The 22,194-nt window shown below is 36.9% G+C and overlaps 1 protein-coding gene across 1 annotated transcript; it reads right to left on the bottom strand.

Annotated features, from left to right (window-relative positions):
* Positions 1-2,244: 2,244 nt before the first annotated feature.
* On the bottom strand, positions 2,245-3,417 carry LOC127094022 (uncharacterized). The gene has a single exon (XM_051032897.1). The coding sequence runs from the start codon at positions 3,415-3,417 to the stop codon at positions 2,245-2,247; it is 1,173 nt and encodes a 390-aa protein (XP_050888854.1).
* Positions 3,418-22,194: the final 18,777 nt, after the last annotated feature.

Below are 22,194 nucleotides of genomic sequence, written 5' to 3'. Positions count from 1 at the left end.
CTGTCTCACACCGGTAAACCAAACATGGCTCATCTTCGTTTTTGGTGTTGTCTTCAATTGCATTGACCTGATCTCCATGGATGAATCTTGTGCTAAGGAATACTTCCTGGATGCTTCGGGTGTTGTCCTTTGTAGGGACTCGGGCTCCTTTCGCAGCGGAAGGCACATATCCCAGACCAAAGCGATCATGCTTCTCACGAATATCGATAAGCTGACCCCAACCTTCAGGGTTTCCTCCTTCAATGCTAGACTTTGCGCTTTTCAGAGAAGCGAAAGATGAACAAGCTTTCCCAACAGGGTCCTTCATTTCCACAAAAGTGGCATTGGCTATTTCAAGAGCTTGGAAAGAAGTTTCCAAAGCATCCTCATCAGCCTCAATATACCTGAAGGATGAAAGGTGACTGACCACAAAGTCCTCCTCTCCAGAAATGATGATTAATTGATTTTCCACTACAAACTTCATATTCTTATGTAAGGTGGAGGTAACTGCCCCTGCAGCATGAATCCAGGGACATCCTAGTAAGCAGCTATACGCTGGATTAATCTCCATGACTTGGAAATTAATCGGGAATACATGAGGGCCAATCAATATGGGCAATTCCACCTCTCATATCACGGTTCTCCTAGAACCATCAAAAGCTTTCACTATCAAGGCACTAGGCTTCATAGGTGGTCCTTGATAAGATAACTTGGCGAGTGTTCTCTTTGGCATAACATTCAGAGAAAATCTGGTATCAACCAAAACTCTTGCCAAAGCATCATCCTTGCATTTTACCAAGATATGGAGAGCGCGATTGTGATTTTGTCCATCCTCAGGTAACTCCTCTCCACTGAAGCTCAAAGTGTTGCAAGCTGTGATATTTGCAACTACTCCATCAAATTGGTCTACTGTTATGCTTTGTGTTACATGAGCTTGAGCAAGCACCTTCAACAAAGCCTCCCTATGGGCTTGGGAGTTCAATAGCAGAGACAAAATAGAGATCTTAGACGGTGTTTGATGCAACTGGTCCACAACCTTGTAGTCACTTCTCTTGATTAACTTCAAGATTCAACAGCATCTTCAGATTGAACCACTTCGGGTTCTTTAGCAGGAGTTGCAACTGTTGATTCCTTGCTTGGCCCTTGAGGAGTCACATTGAATTCAGGTGTATAGATTCGACCACTACGGGTCATTCTGCTCATTCCTGCAATATTGGTGACGTCTTCACTTACAGCTTCTGTCACTTCAGCGTCTAAACTTCCTTCAACTACCTTGTCTACAGCGGTAATCTCATATTTCCAAGGTACGGCCTTGGTGCTCTCATATGGGAAAGGCGTGGGCATACATATCTCAACAGGCGACAACTTACTATTTGCCGGAACCACTCCACCACTGTAATATGGTATCTCGACTGGTTCGGGTAGATTGAAGCAAGGTTCAATTACCAACACGTATTCGCTCTTTGCGACGTTGGAGATCTGAAGCACTCCTTTATCCATCAAGTTTTGGATATTGTCTCGTACCACCTGACATCCCTTTGGGTATGTGGCACACTCTTCACAATTTTCATGATTAACATTAATCATGCCAGCTTCCACCAATCGGGCATGGAATGCTGCCAAAGGAGTCTTTACATCATCCACCTTATCAACCGTAACACCAACAGAAGCGTCCTCAATGGCATTTACCACAGGATTTCCATGGGGAGGAAGAGGATTGTTCTTCACATTCGGTCCCATGTCCTTAAAAGACAAGATCTTGCTCTCAATCAATTCACGAACCCTATGCTTCAGAGCATAGCAACCCTCTAGGTCATGCCCAGGGGCACCTTCATGAAAAGGACAATGTGCATTAGGGTTGTACCATGAAGGAAGACGGTCAGGTGGAGGTCCCATAAGTCTGGGAACCACCAACCCCTTTTGCAATAGGGAGGGATACAACTCAGTGTATGACATTGGGATTGGATTGAAGGTCGCCCTCTCCCCTTGCCTCCTATTCTGGTTTTGAGCATTTTGCCTTGGCACTTGAGCTCTCGGTTGTTGATAAACAGGAGCTGCTGGTGCTTGTTGATAAGCTGGAGGAGCCGCAGCACGTTGTTGAACTGGAGCTGGTCGATAAGCTGGAGGCGCTTGATAAGCCTGAGCAGGCTGTTGATTGAATGCAGGCGTCACAGCAGCCACGTATGGTTGCGGAGCATACTGGACGGGATACATGGGTTGCTGATAGGGAATTGGTTGTTGACCATACTGCTGTGGTGAATATTGTTATGGTCTCCTTCTTGGAGGAGCTCTTCCTTGACCAATAGTCACAGCATTTGTTTCCCCCTCTTTCTTCCCGGGAAACCCTCCAGAGAACTTCTTTTGATTAGTGTTTGAAGTTTCAGCTACAGCCGCCAGTTTGCCATTCCTTACACCATATTCAACGCGAGCTCCTACAGCAACAAGCTCGGAGAATCCCAAAGAAGCACTTCCAACCATCTTCTCGTAGAATTGGGGTTGGACCGTGTCGATAAACAGTTCAGCCAATTCCTTTTCAGCAAGAGGTGGTTCGACTTGAGAAGCCAGCTCCCTCCATCTCTGAGTGTATTCTTTAAAGGACTCCTTGTCATGCTGGAACATGCTCTGCAACTGTCTTCTGTCAGGCACCATATCCATGTTATATTTGTAGTGTTTTATGAACGCGTCTGACAGGTCTTGGAAACACTTGATCCTATTCTGATCAAGACTCAAATACCACTTGGAAGGAGCCCCACTCAAGCTGTCCTGAAAACAGTGGATCATCAGCTTGTCGTCTTCCACGTGTGCGGTCATTTTTCGATAATACATGATGATATGGCTCTTTGGACAAGTATGCCCCTTGTATTTGTCGAAGTCCGGAGTTTTGAATTTGGCTGGAATCACCAACCTGGATACAAGGCACATTTCCTTGGCAGCAGATCCAAAGACGTGGTCTCCTTCTAAATCTCGGAATTTCTTCTCAAGGAGTTGCATGTTCTCCTTTACTTCTCTGAAATCCTCAAGCCTTACTTCGTCACCAGCAACGGTTGAGTCGACAGTCTGATACATGTGGTTTTGATCTTCATAATGAGGAATACGCCTAGCATAGGCAACTGGTGGAACCACAGTATGGATGACTGGATGTGCGTCGGTATAAACCGGTAATGACACGGCTTGTTGGACAGATTGCCCCATGTCGTGCACTACCTCCGCTCGGGGGACAAAGTCATAGGATAGCCCATATGGAGGAAGGGTTGAGGGTAACGTCCTCTGAGGTTGGACTTCCACTGCTAGGCCCGTGATCTCTGAAATTACAGTCGCTTGTGGAATCTCAAACCTGAAGGTTAAAGCTTGAAGCATCTCTCGCATCTGGGACATGCCTCCCTTGATTTCATCTAGTTCAGCTCTAACTCGGGCGCTCTCTTGTTCTTGTTCAGCCATTCTCTGTCTTGCTCTGGCGCGAGTATTATATTGGTGTTGAAAATTCAGCGTGAAATTGGAGGAAGAAAGGGCGGAGTGAGACTCTATTTGGAAAATGTATGAATGCATGTATGGATGCATCTGGTTTGCAAAACTCTTGGTTAGTTTCAGTCATTCATTTCAAAAATGCCACAACACTTGTTCGCAAATATTAAAAATAATAAGGAAATGAAACACAATAAAATGAATCTCAAAAGTGATTTTTCATTAATCTCATAACAAAGTTCAAATACAAACAACGTGCTTATGGCTTATGGGCTTTCCGAACCGTAGCAAGGTCGGTAGTCAACCCTTCTAGCATTGCCTTACAAAACTTAATGAAATTAAAGACTTGATGTGGGGTGTTCTCTGGACACATGCACCAATCAGCTTCTTGCAGCTTCTCAAGTAGCTCTCGCATGATGGAATTCGCAAATCCGGACAGCCTCAAAAATTTTCCCTTCCACTCAGTGTAAATCCCTTGGAGATCTTGAATGATGCGCAAGTCTTCAGCCTTGGTCACCTCTATGTCCCTATAGAGGTTTCTCCAATATCTTCACTCACCTAGTAACATCATATAGGAAACATACTGATGCCCACCTTCAAGTGCCTGGATTCTAGCATCGGCTTGTTCCAACTGATATTTCAGCCGTGTGCAAACTCTTTCTGACTCTTCAGTCCTCAGCTTCTCGCATTCCAGAGTATCCTTGTATTTCTGAATGGTATTCTCCAGTTCACGAGTACGAATCTCAAAAATCAGTCGTGCTTCCCTTTTCATTTCAAGGGTCAATTCCAGAGTCTTGTTGAGTTTTTGAATCCGGAGTAAAGCTCTATCCAACTCCTCTTCCTTTGACTTGAATACAGATTTAGTGTTGTAGAGCGCTTGTCCGAACTTTTCTCTCCTTGCTTCAGACTCCCTAGCTCTTTTGTTGGAGATTTCAAGCTCTTTGTCCTTCTTTTTTGACCGTCTTTCAAGTTCCCATTCTCTATCGAGACTTGGCCAAGCTTAATTCTCAAATCAGCATTTTCCAACTCCAACTCCTTGATACGGGCATTGAGTTTCTCTACATGTTCAGGTAATATGGGTTCTGGCTCAGGAACCGACGGATAGATAGAAAGGTCAAATGGAAAAGGGAGTTTAACCATCTGAACCCTCTCTCTAACCCAACAAGTGTAAGGCTCTTGAGCAATGACATTTCTCTTACCCAACTACTTACCCTTTCTGATAACTGCTTGCCAAGACCTCTTGATCTTTTTCACCATGGGATGATCTGCTTCAGCATTGTGTAAGACGAAAGGCTTTTGGAGGGCCATTCATAGGGTACCCATGCTGCCTCAGAGATAACATGGGGTTATAGTTAATGCAACCCTTGGTTCCTATCAAAGGTACATTAGGGAAGTCTCGAATGCTGACAATAACATCCTCAGTCTCCCAATCCCTGATATACCACTTAACATGATTGGAGGTGAGGGAAGCTAACTTTTGGGAAGGCTTGAGTTCCTTTGAGACAAAAGGGCCTTCTTCAGGCATATGGGATCTAAACCAGGCATGCAGCAACTGCGCACAACACAAGATGGTTCCTCCCTTCTTCTCATGGCGATCATGGAGAGCGTAGTAGAGGTCTGCCAGGAGGAACGGTATAGGGTTACCAGAGAGGAAGATTCTCACCGCCAGGTGGTCCACAAAATGGTCAATATTTGGGAAGAGAACTATCCCATATACCAACACGGCTAACACAACATAGAAGGCTTCCCAATTCCCTTCTTTTTCCATCTTCTTAGCTTGATCCTCCAAGAACTTCCTAGAAAAACCATTGAAAGCTCCCTACAAATCCCACTTGTCCACGACTTCAGAAACTTTTAGACCCAAAGCTAAAGCTATCCTCTTGGGAGGAATATCTTCATCGAACTTAGGAAATGGATTATGATCCTTCAAATTCCGGCCTATGATCCTCTCAAATTCCTCCAAGGTAGGAGCCAATTGGAAGTCAGAAAATGTGAAACAACGTAGAGGTGGATCATAGAACTGAGCAATAGTCACTGTGGTCATCACGTCCATCTTCTCATTTAGGATGTCCAGAATTCTTCCATAGTTTTGCACAAAGCTGTTGAGTTTGATTGGTGTTACTTTGGCACTCAACTTCTGCAGGCTGGTAAGGTCCATGTTTTTGTATTTGAACTGAAAAGTGCTTCTTCTCTCAGGATTCATTTTGCTAACAAGTCTTGGATTCCTGAAATAATGTGAAACAAACTAAGAGTTTTGCTTTTTATGCGTATGCAATGAATGGATGGATGCGACGTTTTTAGGGTACATGTTCAAAGGTCCGAGGTATGGATAAATTTGATTGCTTTCCAAAATGGGGTTCTCACCGGGTATGATCTAGGGCTTTGTTACAAAGGATCCCCAGAGTCATTGATTCACAAGAATGTTTGACGCTTACGGGAAATACTTTCCGGTCGTCAACTCCATCAAGGGAATCTATTCTGGGTGAGGTTCTCGTACCGACTCTTACAAAGTATTCACCTCGGGAGTCCGCCCTACGCAACCATCGACTTGGTTCTAGACAAGGTACTTAGAGTCATGGATTCAAAAGAATGTTTGACGCTTACGGAAAATACTTTCCGTTCGTCAACTCCATCTAGAGAATCTATTCTGAGCGAGGTTCTCGTATCGATTCTTACGAAGTATTCACCTCGGGAATCCATACTATGCAACCATCATTTCTAGTTGGCCAAAGGTTCAATGTTCTAAAGGTTCTTAGAGTCATTGACCCCTTTGAAACATTGAAGCTTATGAGGTATACACCTCGGGCGATAATATTTGCAAAAGGATTTACTCTAAGTGAGGTTCTCGTACCGACTCTTACGAAGTATTCACCTCGGGAGTCTGTACTACTCAACCATCGTCCTATCTTATGTTTTTTCACTCTAGACTCGGGTGTAGAGTCTTTCCCACATGGTTTGCAATCAAATATCCAAGTACCCAACACAGGAGAACCAACAATAATAATAAAGATAATAAAAAGCAATAAAATAAGGAAAAGCCACACAATTAAACAAACAAAGGCACACAAATGTCCTAACTAGGCTTGACTCACTTAGGGATTGGGTATAATCCCCAACAGAGTCACCATCTGTCGTACCTCAAGAAAAAATGAGAGACACGACCTTAAGCGAAGCGCAATCGCACGCTCGCAATGATGGACTGAACAGAGTCGCCACCGAACTTTATTTATTCCTAAAAAGGAAAGGGGAAATATCGATAAAACCCAAAAAAGAAACGACAATGATATTGGTCGTCGCAACCAAATCAGGGTTTGGGAGTCGATTACGCGAGGGGAATGTATTAGCACCCCTCACGTTCGTTGTACTCAACAGGAACCATTAGGTTAGTTGTGTGCATTAGTGTTAGTTGAAATGTTAGGCTTTTCAAGTTATTAGGTGGGAAAGAAAGAATAAAAGAGAGGAGAATATTTTTCGATTTTTGGCGAAGGACTAAACCTAAGTTTTTTATTAGTGGGTCTGACAAGATTTACAAATCCTGCTCCTACGTATCTCAATAGAGAAGTCAAGGCTTACGTAGTTCTGGGTAGAAAAATGTTTGTTTGTTGGTCAATTTTAGCGAAAGCTACTTTGTGTCAAATCGACGAAAACATTGTTGGTCTACCCAAAACAGGTGGAAAAATATTGCCTTGCATTGTTTTGAAACAAAGTACCTTTCGTTTGTGAAAAGGTTTAAGAGTCAATCGCACGGCGGCGAGAAAAGAAATTGATTGGTTTGATGTATTTTGAATAATGGCGAGAACTTGGATGAGCGAGATATCCATCTCGAATCCTAGTCTCAGGAGTGCGTGGTATCCACCACGTTCCATTTCCATCTTATTTGCAAAAATGTTTAATAAGAATTAAGTGTTTTGAATTTGATTGAGAAAGGGTTTGAAGAAACCGCATTGCCAATTTTGGACGATGGAGAGAGCTAAGATAGGCGAGGCATCCACCTCGAACCTTAATCCCAGGAGTGCACGGTATCCACCATGTTCCATTTCCATCTTTATTGAGAAGTGTTTAGATAGGAATTAAGTATTTTGAGTTTTGTTGTGAAAATTACTTGACACTAGATCAAGCATTTGATGAGCGATTGAGAAAGATTTGAATGAATATTTGAGAGAAACGGGATAGATAAATTTGGATGATGGCGAGAGCTAAGATAGGCGAGGCATCCACCTGGATTCCTAGTCTCAGGAGTGCGCGGTATCCACCACGTTCCATTTCCATCTTTATTGAAAAGGTCTTAAATATGAATTAATATTTTTTTGATTTTGGATTATGAAAAATGGCTTGACGTTGGATCAAGCATTTGATGAAATTTTGAAAGAAATGGAATAGAAGGGGAGGAGGAAATGGATTGATTTGTTTATTGAGAAAATACTCGACATTGGATCGAGTCTTATTTTTGACCTTTTAGAAATGATTGATTTTATTCTTGTGTTAGTAGCTAACTAAACAGTCAAGCAAACAAAGAAATAAAAAGCGATAAAATTATTACATGCCATGGGAGTGGGGGTACATTTGTTATGAATGGGGATGGTTCATGGCAATCAAACAATAAGAATATATGCCTCAATCATCATACAAGTAGGCAACAGTTATCAATTGACTCAGATAAGTAAATAAGTAGATAATCGAATCAAAGAATCAAAGAATGAAATAATGGAGCATTAAACAAGGCATGGGAAGTATGAACATGTTAAACAATCAAGCAATAGTAAGCATGTATGAAAGAAACAAGTATAACAGATAACAGATGAACCAGACAGATGAAAAGATGCACAAAAAGGGTCCACTGAAATGATTAAATCAAGAAATGAGGTAAGGATCAAATAAAATCAAGATAAAAGGCCTCTAATACATGGCCTATGAGATGAACAAGGGAGTATCAAAAGATCTCTTCAATTACCTTAAGCAATCCCTAAGTCAAACATCGATCATAAAGAAGTCAACTGAAAAATCGAGCCAACTTAATAAATATCAAACAAATAGCAAATTAATCAAGAAAATTATGAAAAATTAAACTAAGTAAGGTGGGGTCAGGACATCATCATCCCCCAAAAATATTTCAAAAATAATGAAAATTAGTACATGAATCGATTGAAATAAGACAAAGGTCAAACTAAAAGTCAAACAACAAAACTAGGTTAAAAATAAATCAAGAATAAATTGAAAATGTGAAATAAAAATCCAAGAAAAGGTCAGGTTGACCATGGGACAGTGGTCAACCTTCATCCTAAAAATCAGAGGCTAAAAATAATTTTAAGTCATAAAAATAAAATCAAGAATTTAATGTATGCTAAAATGGATCACTTGGAATGAATAATTAAAATAAAATATTAATATTAAATAAATGCAAAAATAAAAATTAAATAAAATTGAATAAAGCATCAAGAAATATGGAAAATATTTTTGGATATTTTTATGAACAAAGCAAATGTTTTAAATTAATTAAAATCACAATGGGAATAAAAAATGAATATGAAAAGAGGGGGTGCATTGGCATTTTAAATGGACTGGAAAATGAATGGTGCTGATGGGCCTTGAAACATGGGGTGTGAAAAGCAGACTGCGCAAGCCCATGATCCAACCAAATATTAAATCAGCGTGACAACTTAAAATAACGTTTTATTAAAAATAACATGTGACATAACATCAACCGATCACGTTCCATTTAAAACACTAAAAGACAAAATAGCATGGACGGACACGATTAAAACAACAACGCTAGATCTAAGGGCCCTCAAGACGACACGTGATCGTCTTCTTCATTGGGCCAGAAAAACTCTAGCACCATGACATGCAAAAACGCAGCAACGCAGTGGTTTTTTCCAAACTTCAACTCAAAACTGCGAGCACTATAATGCATCAAAAATCACGAAATAAAGCCCAGATCTCAAGTATGAAATGTGAAGATTAACGTGGTATCTTTATTTAAGTGAAATAGTAGCTTAATCATGGAGAAAAGTTGTCAACAAGATGTCAATATGGACACAGATATGAGCAAAAATCAATAGCATAGACCAGTAGCATGGATATTGCCTCGTGTTGAGGGCTTCAGAAATGAGCATGAGTGGAAGAAGATGAAAAATGGCCCTCAAGGTCGTGTCACACCATTGCAAAACTGGTTGGGCAAGTTTGGCACAAAATCTGCCTAGAAATTTCAAGTCATGGTGCCCACTTTAAGTAAATGTATCTCTCAAACCATGGATCCAAATGAGATGATTCCAAAGGGATGTGAAAGAAGACATGGCAAGGTATAATTGTTGTGAAGAAAATAATTTCAAATGATTCCTTGAAGTGCAAGAAAACTGGCCAAGAAGTTTTGACAAACTTGAAGATTTTTAGACTTAGAAATTTTTCTAAGTGTCCTAAAAATAAGCTTCACTTTGACCAAGCATAACTTTCTCAATTTTGGTCCAAATGGAGCAAACTTTATATCTCTAGAAAGCTTAGAACAAGAGGAACAACTTTCATGTTGGAGAAATTTTCAACTGGAGCTTTTACCTTGATGGAAGATGGGCTTAAAGTGAGTGCAAAAATCATAAAAACTTGCCCTAAATTGAAAGTCAACCAATTCCAAATTAAGTAACTTTTCCAATTCCTGATTAAATGATGAATCCATGATCCAACCTTGATCAAATTTCACATGTAGGCTCCTCTAGGCATGAATTTTGATATTCCACTCTCAAAAAGTTAGGAGTTGACTTTTCTGGCCCCACAGTTGACTTTTCCCAAACTGTCTGATTCCCGATTCCAGTGATCAATTGAAGCACTTCTGGCTCAAATAAAAAGCTTAATTTTTGTATGTAGACACTTGTGAACATATGGAAGTACATGGAAAAGAGTTTCACCCAAAGAATCAGAAATAAACTGATTTTATGCCAAACCCTAATTTTAGGGCAAAATTGATCGGGAACTGATTGCACTGCTTGCCAATGGATCTTTCTGAGATGATTGTGAGTCTTCCTAGGCCAAGATGTCTCTCCAATCATGACATGGATAACCTCCTCTACTTCCAACCAAACATTGCCTGTTGCAGGTAGCCATAAAACTCTAATTTCTTGATTACCAACGACGCGGAATGTGCCTATGTATCTAAATATGTTAACAGCAGAACTTCGCCTTGAATGCGCAAAATACAACAAGGTGCAACAATAACAGAAGAGGAGGCCACTTGATGCTCACGAAAACAAAAGGGGGGACCATGTTAGAGGAAACAAAATCGTGAGGAACAAAGAAAATGAATGAAATAATGATATGAATATCAGGGTCAAAATCGGGGTGTGACACTCACATTTTAGAAGGTCCCAAAATTTGAGAATTTTTTTTTTATAAATATTAATAAAAATAAATAAAATGTTATTAAAAAAACTCAATAATTGAAAAAAAATATTATGATAAAAATTTAATACATACAAAAATTAAGATTGATCAAAACTCAAAATAATTATAATTAAATTTATTTTTACTTAATACATAATTGTATTTTTGATATATATATTTAATTATTATATTTGTATTTTTTTAAAATTTTGAGCCTATTTTTAAAATTAGAACAGGGCCTCCGATATGATTGGGTTGGCCCTGCTCAATACACCCAGTATAATTCAAGTATTAAAGTGATACTCAAATGGATCACACAAAGCACACACACGAAACCCTAATGATGGCACAATACTACACTGATTTGTTGCATGGGCTTCGGTCTTTGATTTGCAATAGATCAAAGATCTCTTCTCAATCTTCTAAAGATATGATTCTTAACAAATCAAATGTTTCCTAAAATGTCTTAACATTGTTCCTTCGTGAGCAAGTCAAGATACGATATTCTTTAGTCACAGGAAAACACACAATAGTATACAAGAACTAAATATTCATAGAATTTGTAGATAAAACAATTAAGGATACTAAATCTCATAACTAACACAAGCTTGATTACATTGAATGTTAAGGCAACATGTTTGGACATCTTGTTCAACATCTGGAAAATACTTATTTTTCCAAAAGTAACCAATCACCAAAAGACAAACCTAACACTTTTTTGTAAGAGGATGTTACCCTTAGTCGAGTCAGTGGTATTTCTATGAGTGAGTTCCTACCCTGTTGGATTTCTCATCGAGCATTCCCCAATGATCCATTTCCTTCAACCTTTTGTTGATAGGAATTATATGTCTCTGTGAATCTTTCCCTTCAACCTTTTACTGATAAAAATGATGTTACATAATGAATCTTTTTGTAACCTTTTATTGATGATATCCCAAAGAAAGTCTTACACATTAATGTTCCTATTGCCTAACAAGTTTGTTCTATTGACCTTTTGTTGATAGTCATTTTTTCCGACAAGTTTTGACTATCATCCTTTTGATGACAATCCCTTAAATACTAATTATCATCCTTTTGGTGATGATCATTGTCGTACCCCAAATTTTGACCACCATTCATATGTTTTCTATGGTCCCGAGTTTATGTTCTGAGCAAATTTGAATCCAAAGTTCAAATCCCAATTGCAATATCAATCAAATCTACAAATCACATTTAATAATTTACAATCTTATCAGAATCAGATCCTAAAATACACTAAGATAATTAAAACAAAACCTAAAATATATTCTATAGAAGGGTGTGAATCTCTTCATTAAGGAGGAGGGAAAATCGAAAACAAAAAAGAATCTTGCAGCAACCTTCATTCTGACCCTTTTACAAAAAGCTCTTCGAAAAAACAACAATAAAAGTCTCGCATTGAAATACTCATATGTTGAGCAAAAGTCATGAAGTTACCATTGGATCTAAACCATAATCTTCCATCACTGTAACTCACCGCGTCATTTTACTCCAGACGACACGAACTCCTCACGCCGGGAGACGTCTACAAAGCCGCTTCCACCGTCCTTCTCACCGATTACCATAAAAGTTCTCGAATTGGTAATCTTTTCACATCTTATTTTTGTTTCTCGATGAAAATGTTAAATTATCGATGCTTGGTGTTTGATTTATGAATAAGACATAAGCATTATTTTATTCTTTGGGAATTTGGAAAGAAGGGTTGAAGGATTGGAGAAGAGAAATAAGAGAAGAATAAGATCGTGGCAAGAGAGAGAGAGAGAGAGAGAGAGAGAGAGAGAAAGAGAGAGAGAGATTTTTATGTTGAGTCATTTTTATGGTCTTTTGATGTTTGAATTTCTGTTTAGGCCTTGGTCATAATTGATTTGACTTTTTTTTTATCAAAACCATTGGACTTAGGGGATTGATGAAATGTATATTTCATCTCCCAAAATGAATGGATGGTATTGATCAGATGAAATTCCTCTCATGATCAATTTGTATGTTCTATTTCCCTTTCCCTTTTCATCTTCATCCCTATTCTTTCACAATCCTTCATTTGACAAATGATTTATCTAATGTCTAAATGCTAATTGATTCATCAATGACCTTGCGTCAGATAAATCAATATAAGTCTGACTGAGATAGGTCCTTCCCACCTTTCTTTTAGTGTGTAGTATGTTTTAGGAGTTAGGTTCTTTGTGCCAAATCTCTAACATGAATTAACACCTATATTTTTATTACCCGACCTTAGATAGTTGTGACTTCTACATAAGTCCAATTACAATTGCTTAACATAGAGCTAAATTTGACCCTCAAGGCATAACATTCTAGTAAGTGAGATTGTAAGTCTCCCATTCTTCATGGCATTGTGTGGAAACTTGACCTTTTTTCCTTTCATGAGAGCTATTGGCATACTTGTTGAATTATCCAAGTTGGAGCCCTTCTCATGGAAGATGTCTTGGTTTAAGGATTTATACTTGTGAATGAATGGTTGAGTGTTCTCCAAAGAATGACGTAATCAATTAAAAATCATCACTAACATTTGACTAACCATTGACTAACTTCTTAGTTACTGTTGCTTTACTTTCAAGTCTTTTACTTTATGCACTTTAAATTTCAAGTACCTTTATCATTCATTGCCATTTACATTTCATGCAACTTATTTATGTTTCAAGTCCTTTTCACTTTGCTCACTTGAGAGATATCTTGTGATTGTATATATTGTTTGCTTGATTTTGTTTTGTTTGTGGTCTTAGGACCCTAAAACACCTAATAACAACAAAAACCCTAAAAAAACATTTGTTGGACTGTTGGGACTTGATCTGAACTGCTGGATTTAGAACTAGGCAACACTCCCTATGCTAAAGGACTTGGCCAATGCCAACATCAGAGACTAAGCTATCTTTGACTAAGTCTTCATCTGATGCAAGACTTTGAGTGTCTTTGATTCATCTGATACTTTGCCTCTATGCTTAATTGATTATGTCTGATGTTTTATTCTGAGTTGATCAAGGAATATCTCATCTGCTACATGGGAAGATATTGAAGACTGCTAACTATTGGAATGCTTGCTTGGATATTATGGCTATATTTATTTGATGCCTTGACCTTCCCATAATGCTTGGATATTGCTTACTGCTTATTGCTTATTGCTTGTCAAAGTCCAAAGAGAAAGAGATGTTGAAGTGGTGGATGAATGGGGAAATGAAAGTGGCGTAGCGAATATATGATTGTATTTTGTGAGAGGGCTTTCCATGCCAGCTGAACAGTAATAAATAGCTAGGAGTAGCCCCTCACAAATTGTAATGACTTTATTAAAGGAACTGACACACGCTCAGTTGATGAGATAATATGCAGATGCAACTCAAATTAGATAGGGGATGCCCCTCACAAATGCAACAAAAAGATATGGCTAAGGGTTGCCCCTCACAAATATAGACACATCTATTAAAGTGAATGACACAAGGTAGTTGTGACGGGACAATTTTAAAATTACTGAAACTATTAGAGAGGGGTTTCCCCTAGATAATGTTACTAAAACTTTTAGCTAAGGGTTTCTTCTCATGAATGGGCAATTTAAAAATTAAAAACTTCCCTCCTTAATATTTGTGAGAGACTGCTCCAACAATTTGCTTTATTAATTTTATTTTCTATTTTATTTTATTATATTTTATGCATTGCAAGGGGATAAACCCCAAACAAGTGAGGGATCTTTCACCTCACAAATGCCTTGGCTAATATAACAATTTTTTGTAATGTCAATTCATTAAAATTAATGGATTTGATTGATTTATCTTTCTATTATATAGTACTCTTTATTCATAAATTATATAGTAATCACCACATTTAGTTCACTATATATTTAAAGAAAAAAATATTTGATTTGTTTTTTTTATTATTGTACTATTCAAAAATCTAAATAAGTGTATATTAATTCCAAAATATTTACTGGCAATATATATATATATATATATATATATATATATATATATATATATATATATATATATATATATATATATATATATATATATTCTCAATTTTAAAAATAAAAAGTAATATAATCATGTATTAATAAAATTATTAATATATATAAACCTACAACATATTAATATAATTATATATCAATCACGTGTAATATGAGTGAATGTTAATTATTCAATAAAAAGTAATATTATAAAACTTGTTCATTTGGTTATAATTGTTTAAAAGGAAATAACTTTAGCATATATGTAAGTCTATTGTGTCTTACAAATATTCTTAACTTTGTGACTATGAATGAAAGAGATTAGGGTTTCTACTCTGCTTCTTTAACCTCTAATTCTTGATTATTCTTATGAGAAATCAAATTGTTTCATGGAAATTCCTCGATTGTATTTGTGAGAGTTCTTGAATCAAGGGTGAGATAGATAAACTAGAGATGTTAGTTAAGCAACCAAAGTCTTTTGCTGAAGCAGTCAACAATGTTTGTGATATCCTTCTTAGTCAGCTTTTGAAACTTTGTGTTAAAGGGGATCGAATGGCCATTGTTATCCTAGATGAGGAATACCTATTGGGTCTTGAAGCTTGTAAACATAATCTTCATGGTAGGGTGATTTGGCCAAAGGGAACGACTATGTTAACGGTGCAGAACTTGAAAACAAAGCTCATGAACTAGTGGAAATCAATTGGTAAGTGGGGCGTTACGTCATTAGGAAAAGGTTTCTTTGAGTTTTCATTCTCTTCCATAGAGGGTGTAAGGCGTGTGAGATCCATAACCTCTTGAAATTTGAATCCTGGTATGTTGAAGCTCTTCCCATGGACCAATGGTTTTAATCACAGTCTCCTCAAACACTCATCTGCACAGGTTTAGGTTCGCATTCATGGTTTAGCTCAGGAGTATTGGAGACCTAAAATTGTTTTTGCCATTGCAAATAGCATTGGTATTCCTATGTGTACTGACTTCGCTTCTTCTAAATGCATCTTTGATTGTCTGTTTGGTCATTTTGTATGTGTTTTGTGTGATACAAGGTTTTGGTGGAACAGAAGGGCTCCATTGTAAGTTACATTCTAGTACTCATCATCATCATTGTATAAACTCATCATGCATGTTTATTATTGTTCTTTACTTTATTGTCATCATGCATTTAAAAACAACAAAAATATGATAAAATGATAAGAATAAAAAGATTCATTCCACTTGTGATCAACTTGGGCTTAGACGACCTCATCTTAGGACCTTTGCTTGGAGGACCTTCCCATACTTTATGATACTTGGATTTTAACTTTGGATTTCATCTGTAACTTACATACCTGTTGTAAGAATGGCATCATGGCACTACCCTAGGAAGGCATATTTGTAAGACCATTACCCTTTGTTAGCTTAGGTCACTTTTGTACACACAAGGCTTTCTCTTGGGCTACCTTACAATGATACCCTTTACTGTCTTATTTGATTACTTTTTATATCCGTTACATTACCCAATTCCATAATCAAATAAACAAACTCTTGATTCAACGTCAAACAACATTTTCATAATCAAATTCAAAATACATTAAAACTACAATTAGTATTGTGAGCCACGAACCTTAAATGGTGGAGAATGAGTAAGAATGAAGCTTTCCTACCCTTACTCTGATTATTTTGGACGTAAGATGTTTGGCTTGTTGTCTAGAATTTTCACCTCTGCCCTTAGAATTTAGTGAAATATAATCATAAACTCTTTTTCATAAACCTTTATTGAAGGTAAAAACAATACAACCCATTAAGCCTCATTTTTTGTACCTTAGGAAACCACTCTGAAAACCCTTTTCTCAAAGGTTAAATCAATCAACCCTCAAACATTTTCTACTCCGAACTACGGAGCTCTGATTCCTCATCACCCGATGAGTGATACGTAGGCACAAGGGTCACAATCCTTGGCGAGCACAATAATAAAAAACCCTAGAGTCCTATTATTTCATACTCTTTATAAAATAAAACAAGAATAAACAGATAAATACTCACATACGCAGACAACCTAAATGGTTCCCATTTAGTACCATGGACGTGAGGGGTGCTAATACATTCCCCTTGTATAACCAACTTTTAAACCCAAGTCTTAGTTGTGAGACCGATTCTTTATCTATATCTTTTTCACTACCCGTATGCATCTCCTTGAGGGTTTTATCCACTACTTTCCCTCTTCTCTCCCATAGAGGAAATCAAATAAAATTCGGTGCGAGTATTCTGATTCTGCCTTTTCTTTCTCTTTGAGGAGGTAATTCTTTTGTTCAGTCCGTCCGGTTCCTCGCTCCTGAAACCTTGGTGGCGACAGCTGTCAATCTTATAGTTATCGTTTTAGTGTCGGAGATCTTTGCAGTTGTGATCTCATCATTGTCCTTTTGCGGATGACGACATTTGCAAGTTATTCAATGTCCACTCAAGGGTCGACATTAATCTGATATCTTATACTAATATCTTGGTCCTTCAAACTCATTTCACTTTCTTTCTCTTAAAACAAACTTAGGGTCTTTTTGTATCTAATTAACTTCTACCTTGAAAGAATGAACATTAATGCATTTTATTTTGCTAGGTTTAAGGCAATTAGATAAGGACAATTGTCATACCCCAATTTTGTCTTACCTAATTTGCATTGTAGTTTCTAATTCAATTCGTTGTCATTTGCATCAACATGACGATTGCATTTGGTCATGTATTATCATCAGTTTAAAAAAAGAATCATTCATCTACATGGCAGTTGGTTATTTGAGTCTCATGAGCATTCATCAATCATTCTTGGTCTTATCATAAGTATGCACCATACCATTGGTTATTTGATCCCATCTTCGTACAAAATTCAAAGTCAATAAGGGATTAAAATTCAATAAACTCTTAAGATTATGTCATTGATTGTACTCCATTTAATTCATCATATCATTCATGCATTTTAATCACTTTCTTTTTTAAGTCAAACTTAATATTACTCTTGTATATTGAGTAATCATGTGCATCATGTCATTCAAAATTCAAAAAGAAAAATAAATAACAAAAAATAAAATGCAACTTATTATAATTTCCTCTTCATGCCATGCACATGGTTGATACTATTCTTCATATATAAGACAAAGTTCAGTAAGAACAAAATACGATAAAATTAGAATTTTGAATTGGAATTTCATTAATATTTGATATTTGTAGTACAACTTCAAGTTTGTTACATGAGAGAGAGTGCACACATTTGCCCATGGACCACTGAGCAAGGACTCACACAGTTTTATCCTACATTCCCCATAAAATCATTTGATTTCCTCTCAATAATCATTCAATTACAGCTCACTCAAAACCTCACACAATCATAACAAAATATCTTCAAAAGTTGACACGATTTTCTCACAGCAATTCACACATCCACAATCAACACTATTTTTTTACTATTGAAACCTAAGCATTCTACACATTCATGGACCACGATTTAAATATTACGGAAAAAGCATAAGAAGTTTTTTTCTCATTAAAAAAACTTCAATCTAAACATAAGCCACCGTATTTTTTCCTTTCACCAACATTGTGTCATCAACATCACCACCCTCCATCATCATCATTGTTTCCACGACAAACTCCAAAAAATAGTTGAATACAAAATCAAAGCCAAATTGATTCATAAGTAGATTCATAGTTACTTAAAGAAGTGTCAAAGAAATCAGAGAGAAGAAGAAATTCAGAGGAACGAGAAAAGAGGAGAAGAGAGACGTACCTAGGACAACCATTTCGCTCCGCTTGGTAGTCATTCTCTGTTTATTTATTTTTCATCATAAGCTTTTCCATTCCATTTCCTTGTTTATACTGAATGTAATCTCATGAAATTAGTAAAACCGAGTAAATGGTTTTTTCTTATTGGGATAAAGAGTTTGTTTTCTTTGTTATTGATTTTCGGTTTGTTTGAGTGAGAAATAAGATTTGAGGGAGGAAACAATTGAAAGTTGTGAACATGTTTGAATGTGTTTTTGGTCTCAAATTGGAGACGGTTGGTCTGGCTAATTGGTGGTGTGTTTGAAAAAAACAAGGCCAAATTTGGAACTTATATAAGATTAAGGGGGGTTGACCTTTGGTTTATTTGATTTTGAGGAGGTGTCTCCGGAGGAGGCAGCGAAAGCCACGGTGGGCCACCAACGATAAAGAGAGAAGAACTTAAGCAGAGAGAAGGAAACATTGTAATGAGAGAGGCGGAAGAATGTTTTGGATATGGCAACTGGCTTTTGGTGTTTTTAAGGTTTTGAGTTGGCTGTTAGGGTTTAGGCACCTTCCCTTTGGGCCCAACCCGTCTCATGCAATGCTTGAACACCCCTTTTTGCGTGACACCTATTATCTCTCTTGGGCTGGAACATGAGGTCCAGTTCTCATGTAGCCAACCCTTTTGCACTACACCTTAGTTTTTAGGCCACACCTCCGTATGTTTAGTTTGCATTCATTTGTTTTCTTTTATTCCAACTCTTTTAGTATTATTATTATTACAATAGTTAATTATATAAAATTTATTCTAATTAATTAATTAGGATAATTAGACTTAACTAGTCTAATTAATAATTGGATTTTCTTAACAAAAGCAAAAGAATAGGAACCTTGTCTCGCATTCCCTAAAACCCTCGAATGATTGGTCCCTAGGCACACGTCTTGGGCTAGCCTTTTATTCTTTCTTTCATTTCTAAAAACAGTTAATATAAACTTTAAAAAAAAAATAGCGTTGGAGTCTAGCATTCTGATGACTTTTAAATCTTGTCTAGGATAATCCCTTCATCTCCTCCTTCTTCTTTAATTTCAAAATCTCTCCATCTCATTTTTAAAACTTCTTTGCTTGGTGTTTTACTTAGACTTGTTTTAATGAGTAGAAGCCTTGACCTTATACCATTGATTTTCAAACTATTTTCTTAATCAAACTTGTAAATGAACTTAATCACATTGACTTTATTTTTAAAAAGACAAAAAAGAACTAACAACCTCATCTAATTATTTTGGCCACTTTGTGCCTTTTCCTTTTAATTTTTCAAAAGAGAGTATTTAGATTTGAGGTATCTTTGGTTGAGATATAATTCTCCCATTCCATGATATATTGATTGTAAGACTTTCCATTTATTAGGGGTTAGTGGCATACTTGTTGATTGAATCAAAGTTGGAGCCCTCCTTCTTAAATGTTGTAAAGCCCTCATTATCGGTGGATGTTTGGTTGAGTATTCTCCCATTGATAACAAAGGATCTTTAAGCTTTTGCTAAAATCAATCCTGTCATCTTTAAAAATTTTACCACGAACTACGAGGTTTTGATCCCTCATTTTTATGTTGGTACGTAGGCATAAGACCAAAGGTCTTGTCAAACACAAAATTGTAAAAATGAATTGTTTTCTCATCCCCTCGTTCTATTTTTTTAGCAAACATCTTTTTCAACTAAAACACTTACACACAAAAATGGCTCCATAGGAGTACCTAGGAAACTTTGGGTGCTAATACCTCCCCTCTATGTAACCAACCCCCTTACCTGTAATCTCTGACATTTAATTAGTTTTGATTTGAAAACTTCTTATCTTTGGGTTTTATTCGTTGTTTTTCCTTTTTCCTTTGGAAACAATAAAAATGCGGTGGCGACTCTTATTTTATTGACGTTGTGTATTAGAATCCCTATATCCTCTCTTATTGATGTATGATATTTTGTATGAATGGTCTAATCCTTATAATCTCACGGCTAATGGTCAGTAATCCTTATGTGTCCAATATAAGATTAATAGAGTATCTCAAATAAAAAGCGTTAAGATTAAGAAACAACTGAATAAGATAATAATTCAAAGGATTCATACAAAGTTAAACCAACATATAATGCCAACAAGATTGAATAAGGTTCATCATCACATAACCTAACCTAGAGAAACATAGCTACTCATAATCAAAATTACAATACCAATTGAGTAAAATAAGAATAGAATATGAATTCCCTTGAAGTATTGGCCTCCAATGGCTTCCAATGCTCTAAAAATCACCCTTTGATGTTGTAAAACCGTGCTCCTAGTGCCAAAATTTATAATCCTTGTGAAAGTGTAGAATTTCCCCTTTTAAAGGCATCAAAAAAAGGCCCATAAAGGTGACCATCGTGCGTGTGATATCCTGTATCGTGCGATGTGAATTTTAATGCCCTATCGCATGCGCGATGCTGCATGATAGTAGATGTAATTATTTCCGAAGCTTCACTCTTTTTTGCTCCTTTTTCACTCAAATTTTCAGTAAATCCACAATTTGCACACTTAGCTATTTTTCGCTCATTCTTTGGTCATTCCTTCTCATATTTGCTCGACATAACTTGTTTGCTCTGATTATTCAACTAAATATATGCAATGATGGACTGTCATCATAACCCCAAACTTGAGTCAATCTTTGTCCTCAAGTAACTCATCTGTAAATACACATTTCAATAGACAACAAGTCGCACAATAACAACCGAGCATCACCAAATTAAAATTTTCTTTTACCTAATCATGTTCTAGCTTCCAACTTCTATCCAGCGAATTCAGAAAACGTCCTCAACATTGACGAGTAATCAATCTGTCTCTCAGCTCACTATAAATCACCCAAGTGGATAGGGTGATCACTCAATCAACATACAAAATCAATTGAACTTAGCTTGATTACATTCTAAATACGTTCATTAAAGAGATCACAACACATACATTAGAGGGCTTTCCAGGTTGTAACTTGGCTTATGTTAGGGTAGGATATATTTAGAAAAGTTGGGATAAACCTTTGGAGTTAAGTTCTTAGTTATCCTTTATTCATCATACCTTTTTGTTAGTACTAGAAATTTGTGATCCTTCTTACAATGTCATTCTTTTTTCTTTTCTCATTCATTCATTTTTTTTGAAGAAGTGACCTTTTCCACTTCTTTTTCACAATAATTTTTTAAATTTTGGATCATACTCTCTAGTACCCCAACACCAAACTTAAAACATTGATCATTTCCAAGAGTAATCCCAAACTTTATCTTTTTCATAAACACTAAGAATAATATTTTGTAAGACCCCAATTTTGACCCTAAGATCCCTCATGATATCTCATCATTTGCATTGGCTTTGGGATCACACCTTGGTATCCCCCTTACCCCTAATTCATTGGGTTTTTATTGGGAGAGATCACCAAGCACATTTTTATTGTATCATACTTTATTTTATTTTGTTTACTAACCAGAATACCAAAAATATGTCCATGTATAGCTTTGTTTCTTTTGTAGGTAGTGCGTGCATCCACCAATACCCTATCAAGCTCACAACTAGGGTTTGAGACCCTCAATGTAAGGAGATCAATCAAGAGATGGTCTACAATGGTTCTAATAATCATATATGGATCCCCATGATATTCATTTATCATTTTGATCAAGAGTTCATCAAG

The sequence above is a fragment of the Lathyrus oleraceus genome, chromosome 6, assembly GCF_024323335.1.
Source record: "Lathyrus oleraceus cultivar Zhongwan6 chromosome 6, CAAS_Psat_ZW6_1.0, whole genome shotgun sequence".
Taxonomy (NCBI): domain Eukaryota; kingdom Viridiplantae; phylum Streptophyta; class Magnoliopsida; order Fabales; family Fabaceae; genus Lathyrus; species Lathyrus oleraceus.
This window is presented reverse-complemented; position numbering and strand designations above follow the sequence as displayed.

Bases quoted from the DNA above. Each gene is read 5' to 3' on its own strand.
- LOC127094022 (XM_051032897.1), bottom strand. From the start codon at position 3,417: ATGGCTGAACAAGAACAAGAGAGCGCCCGAGTTAGAGCTGAACTAGAT.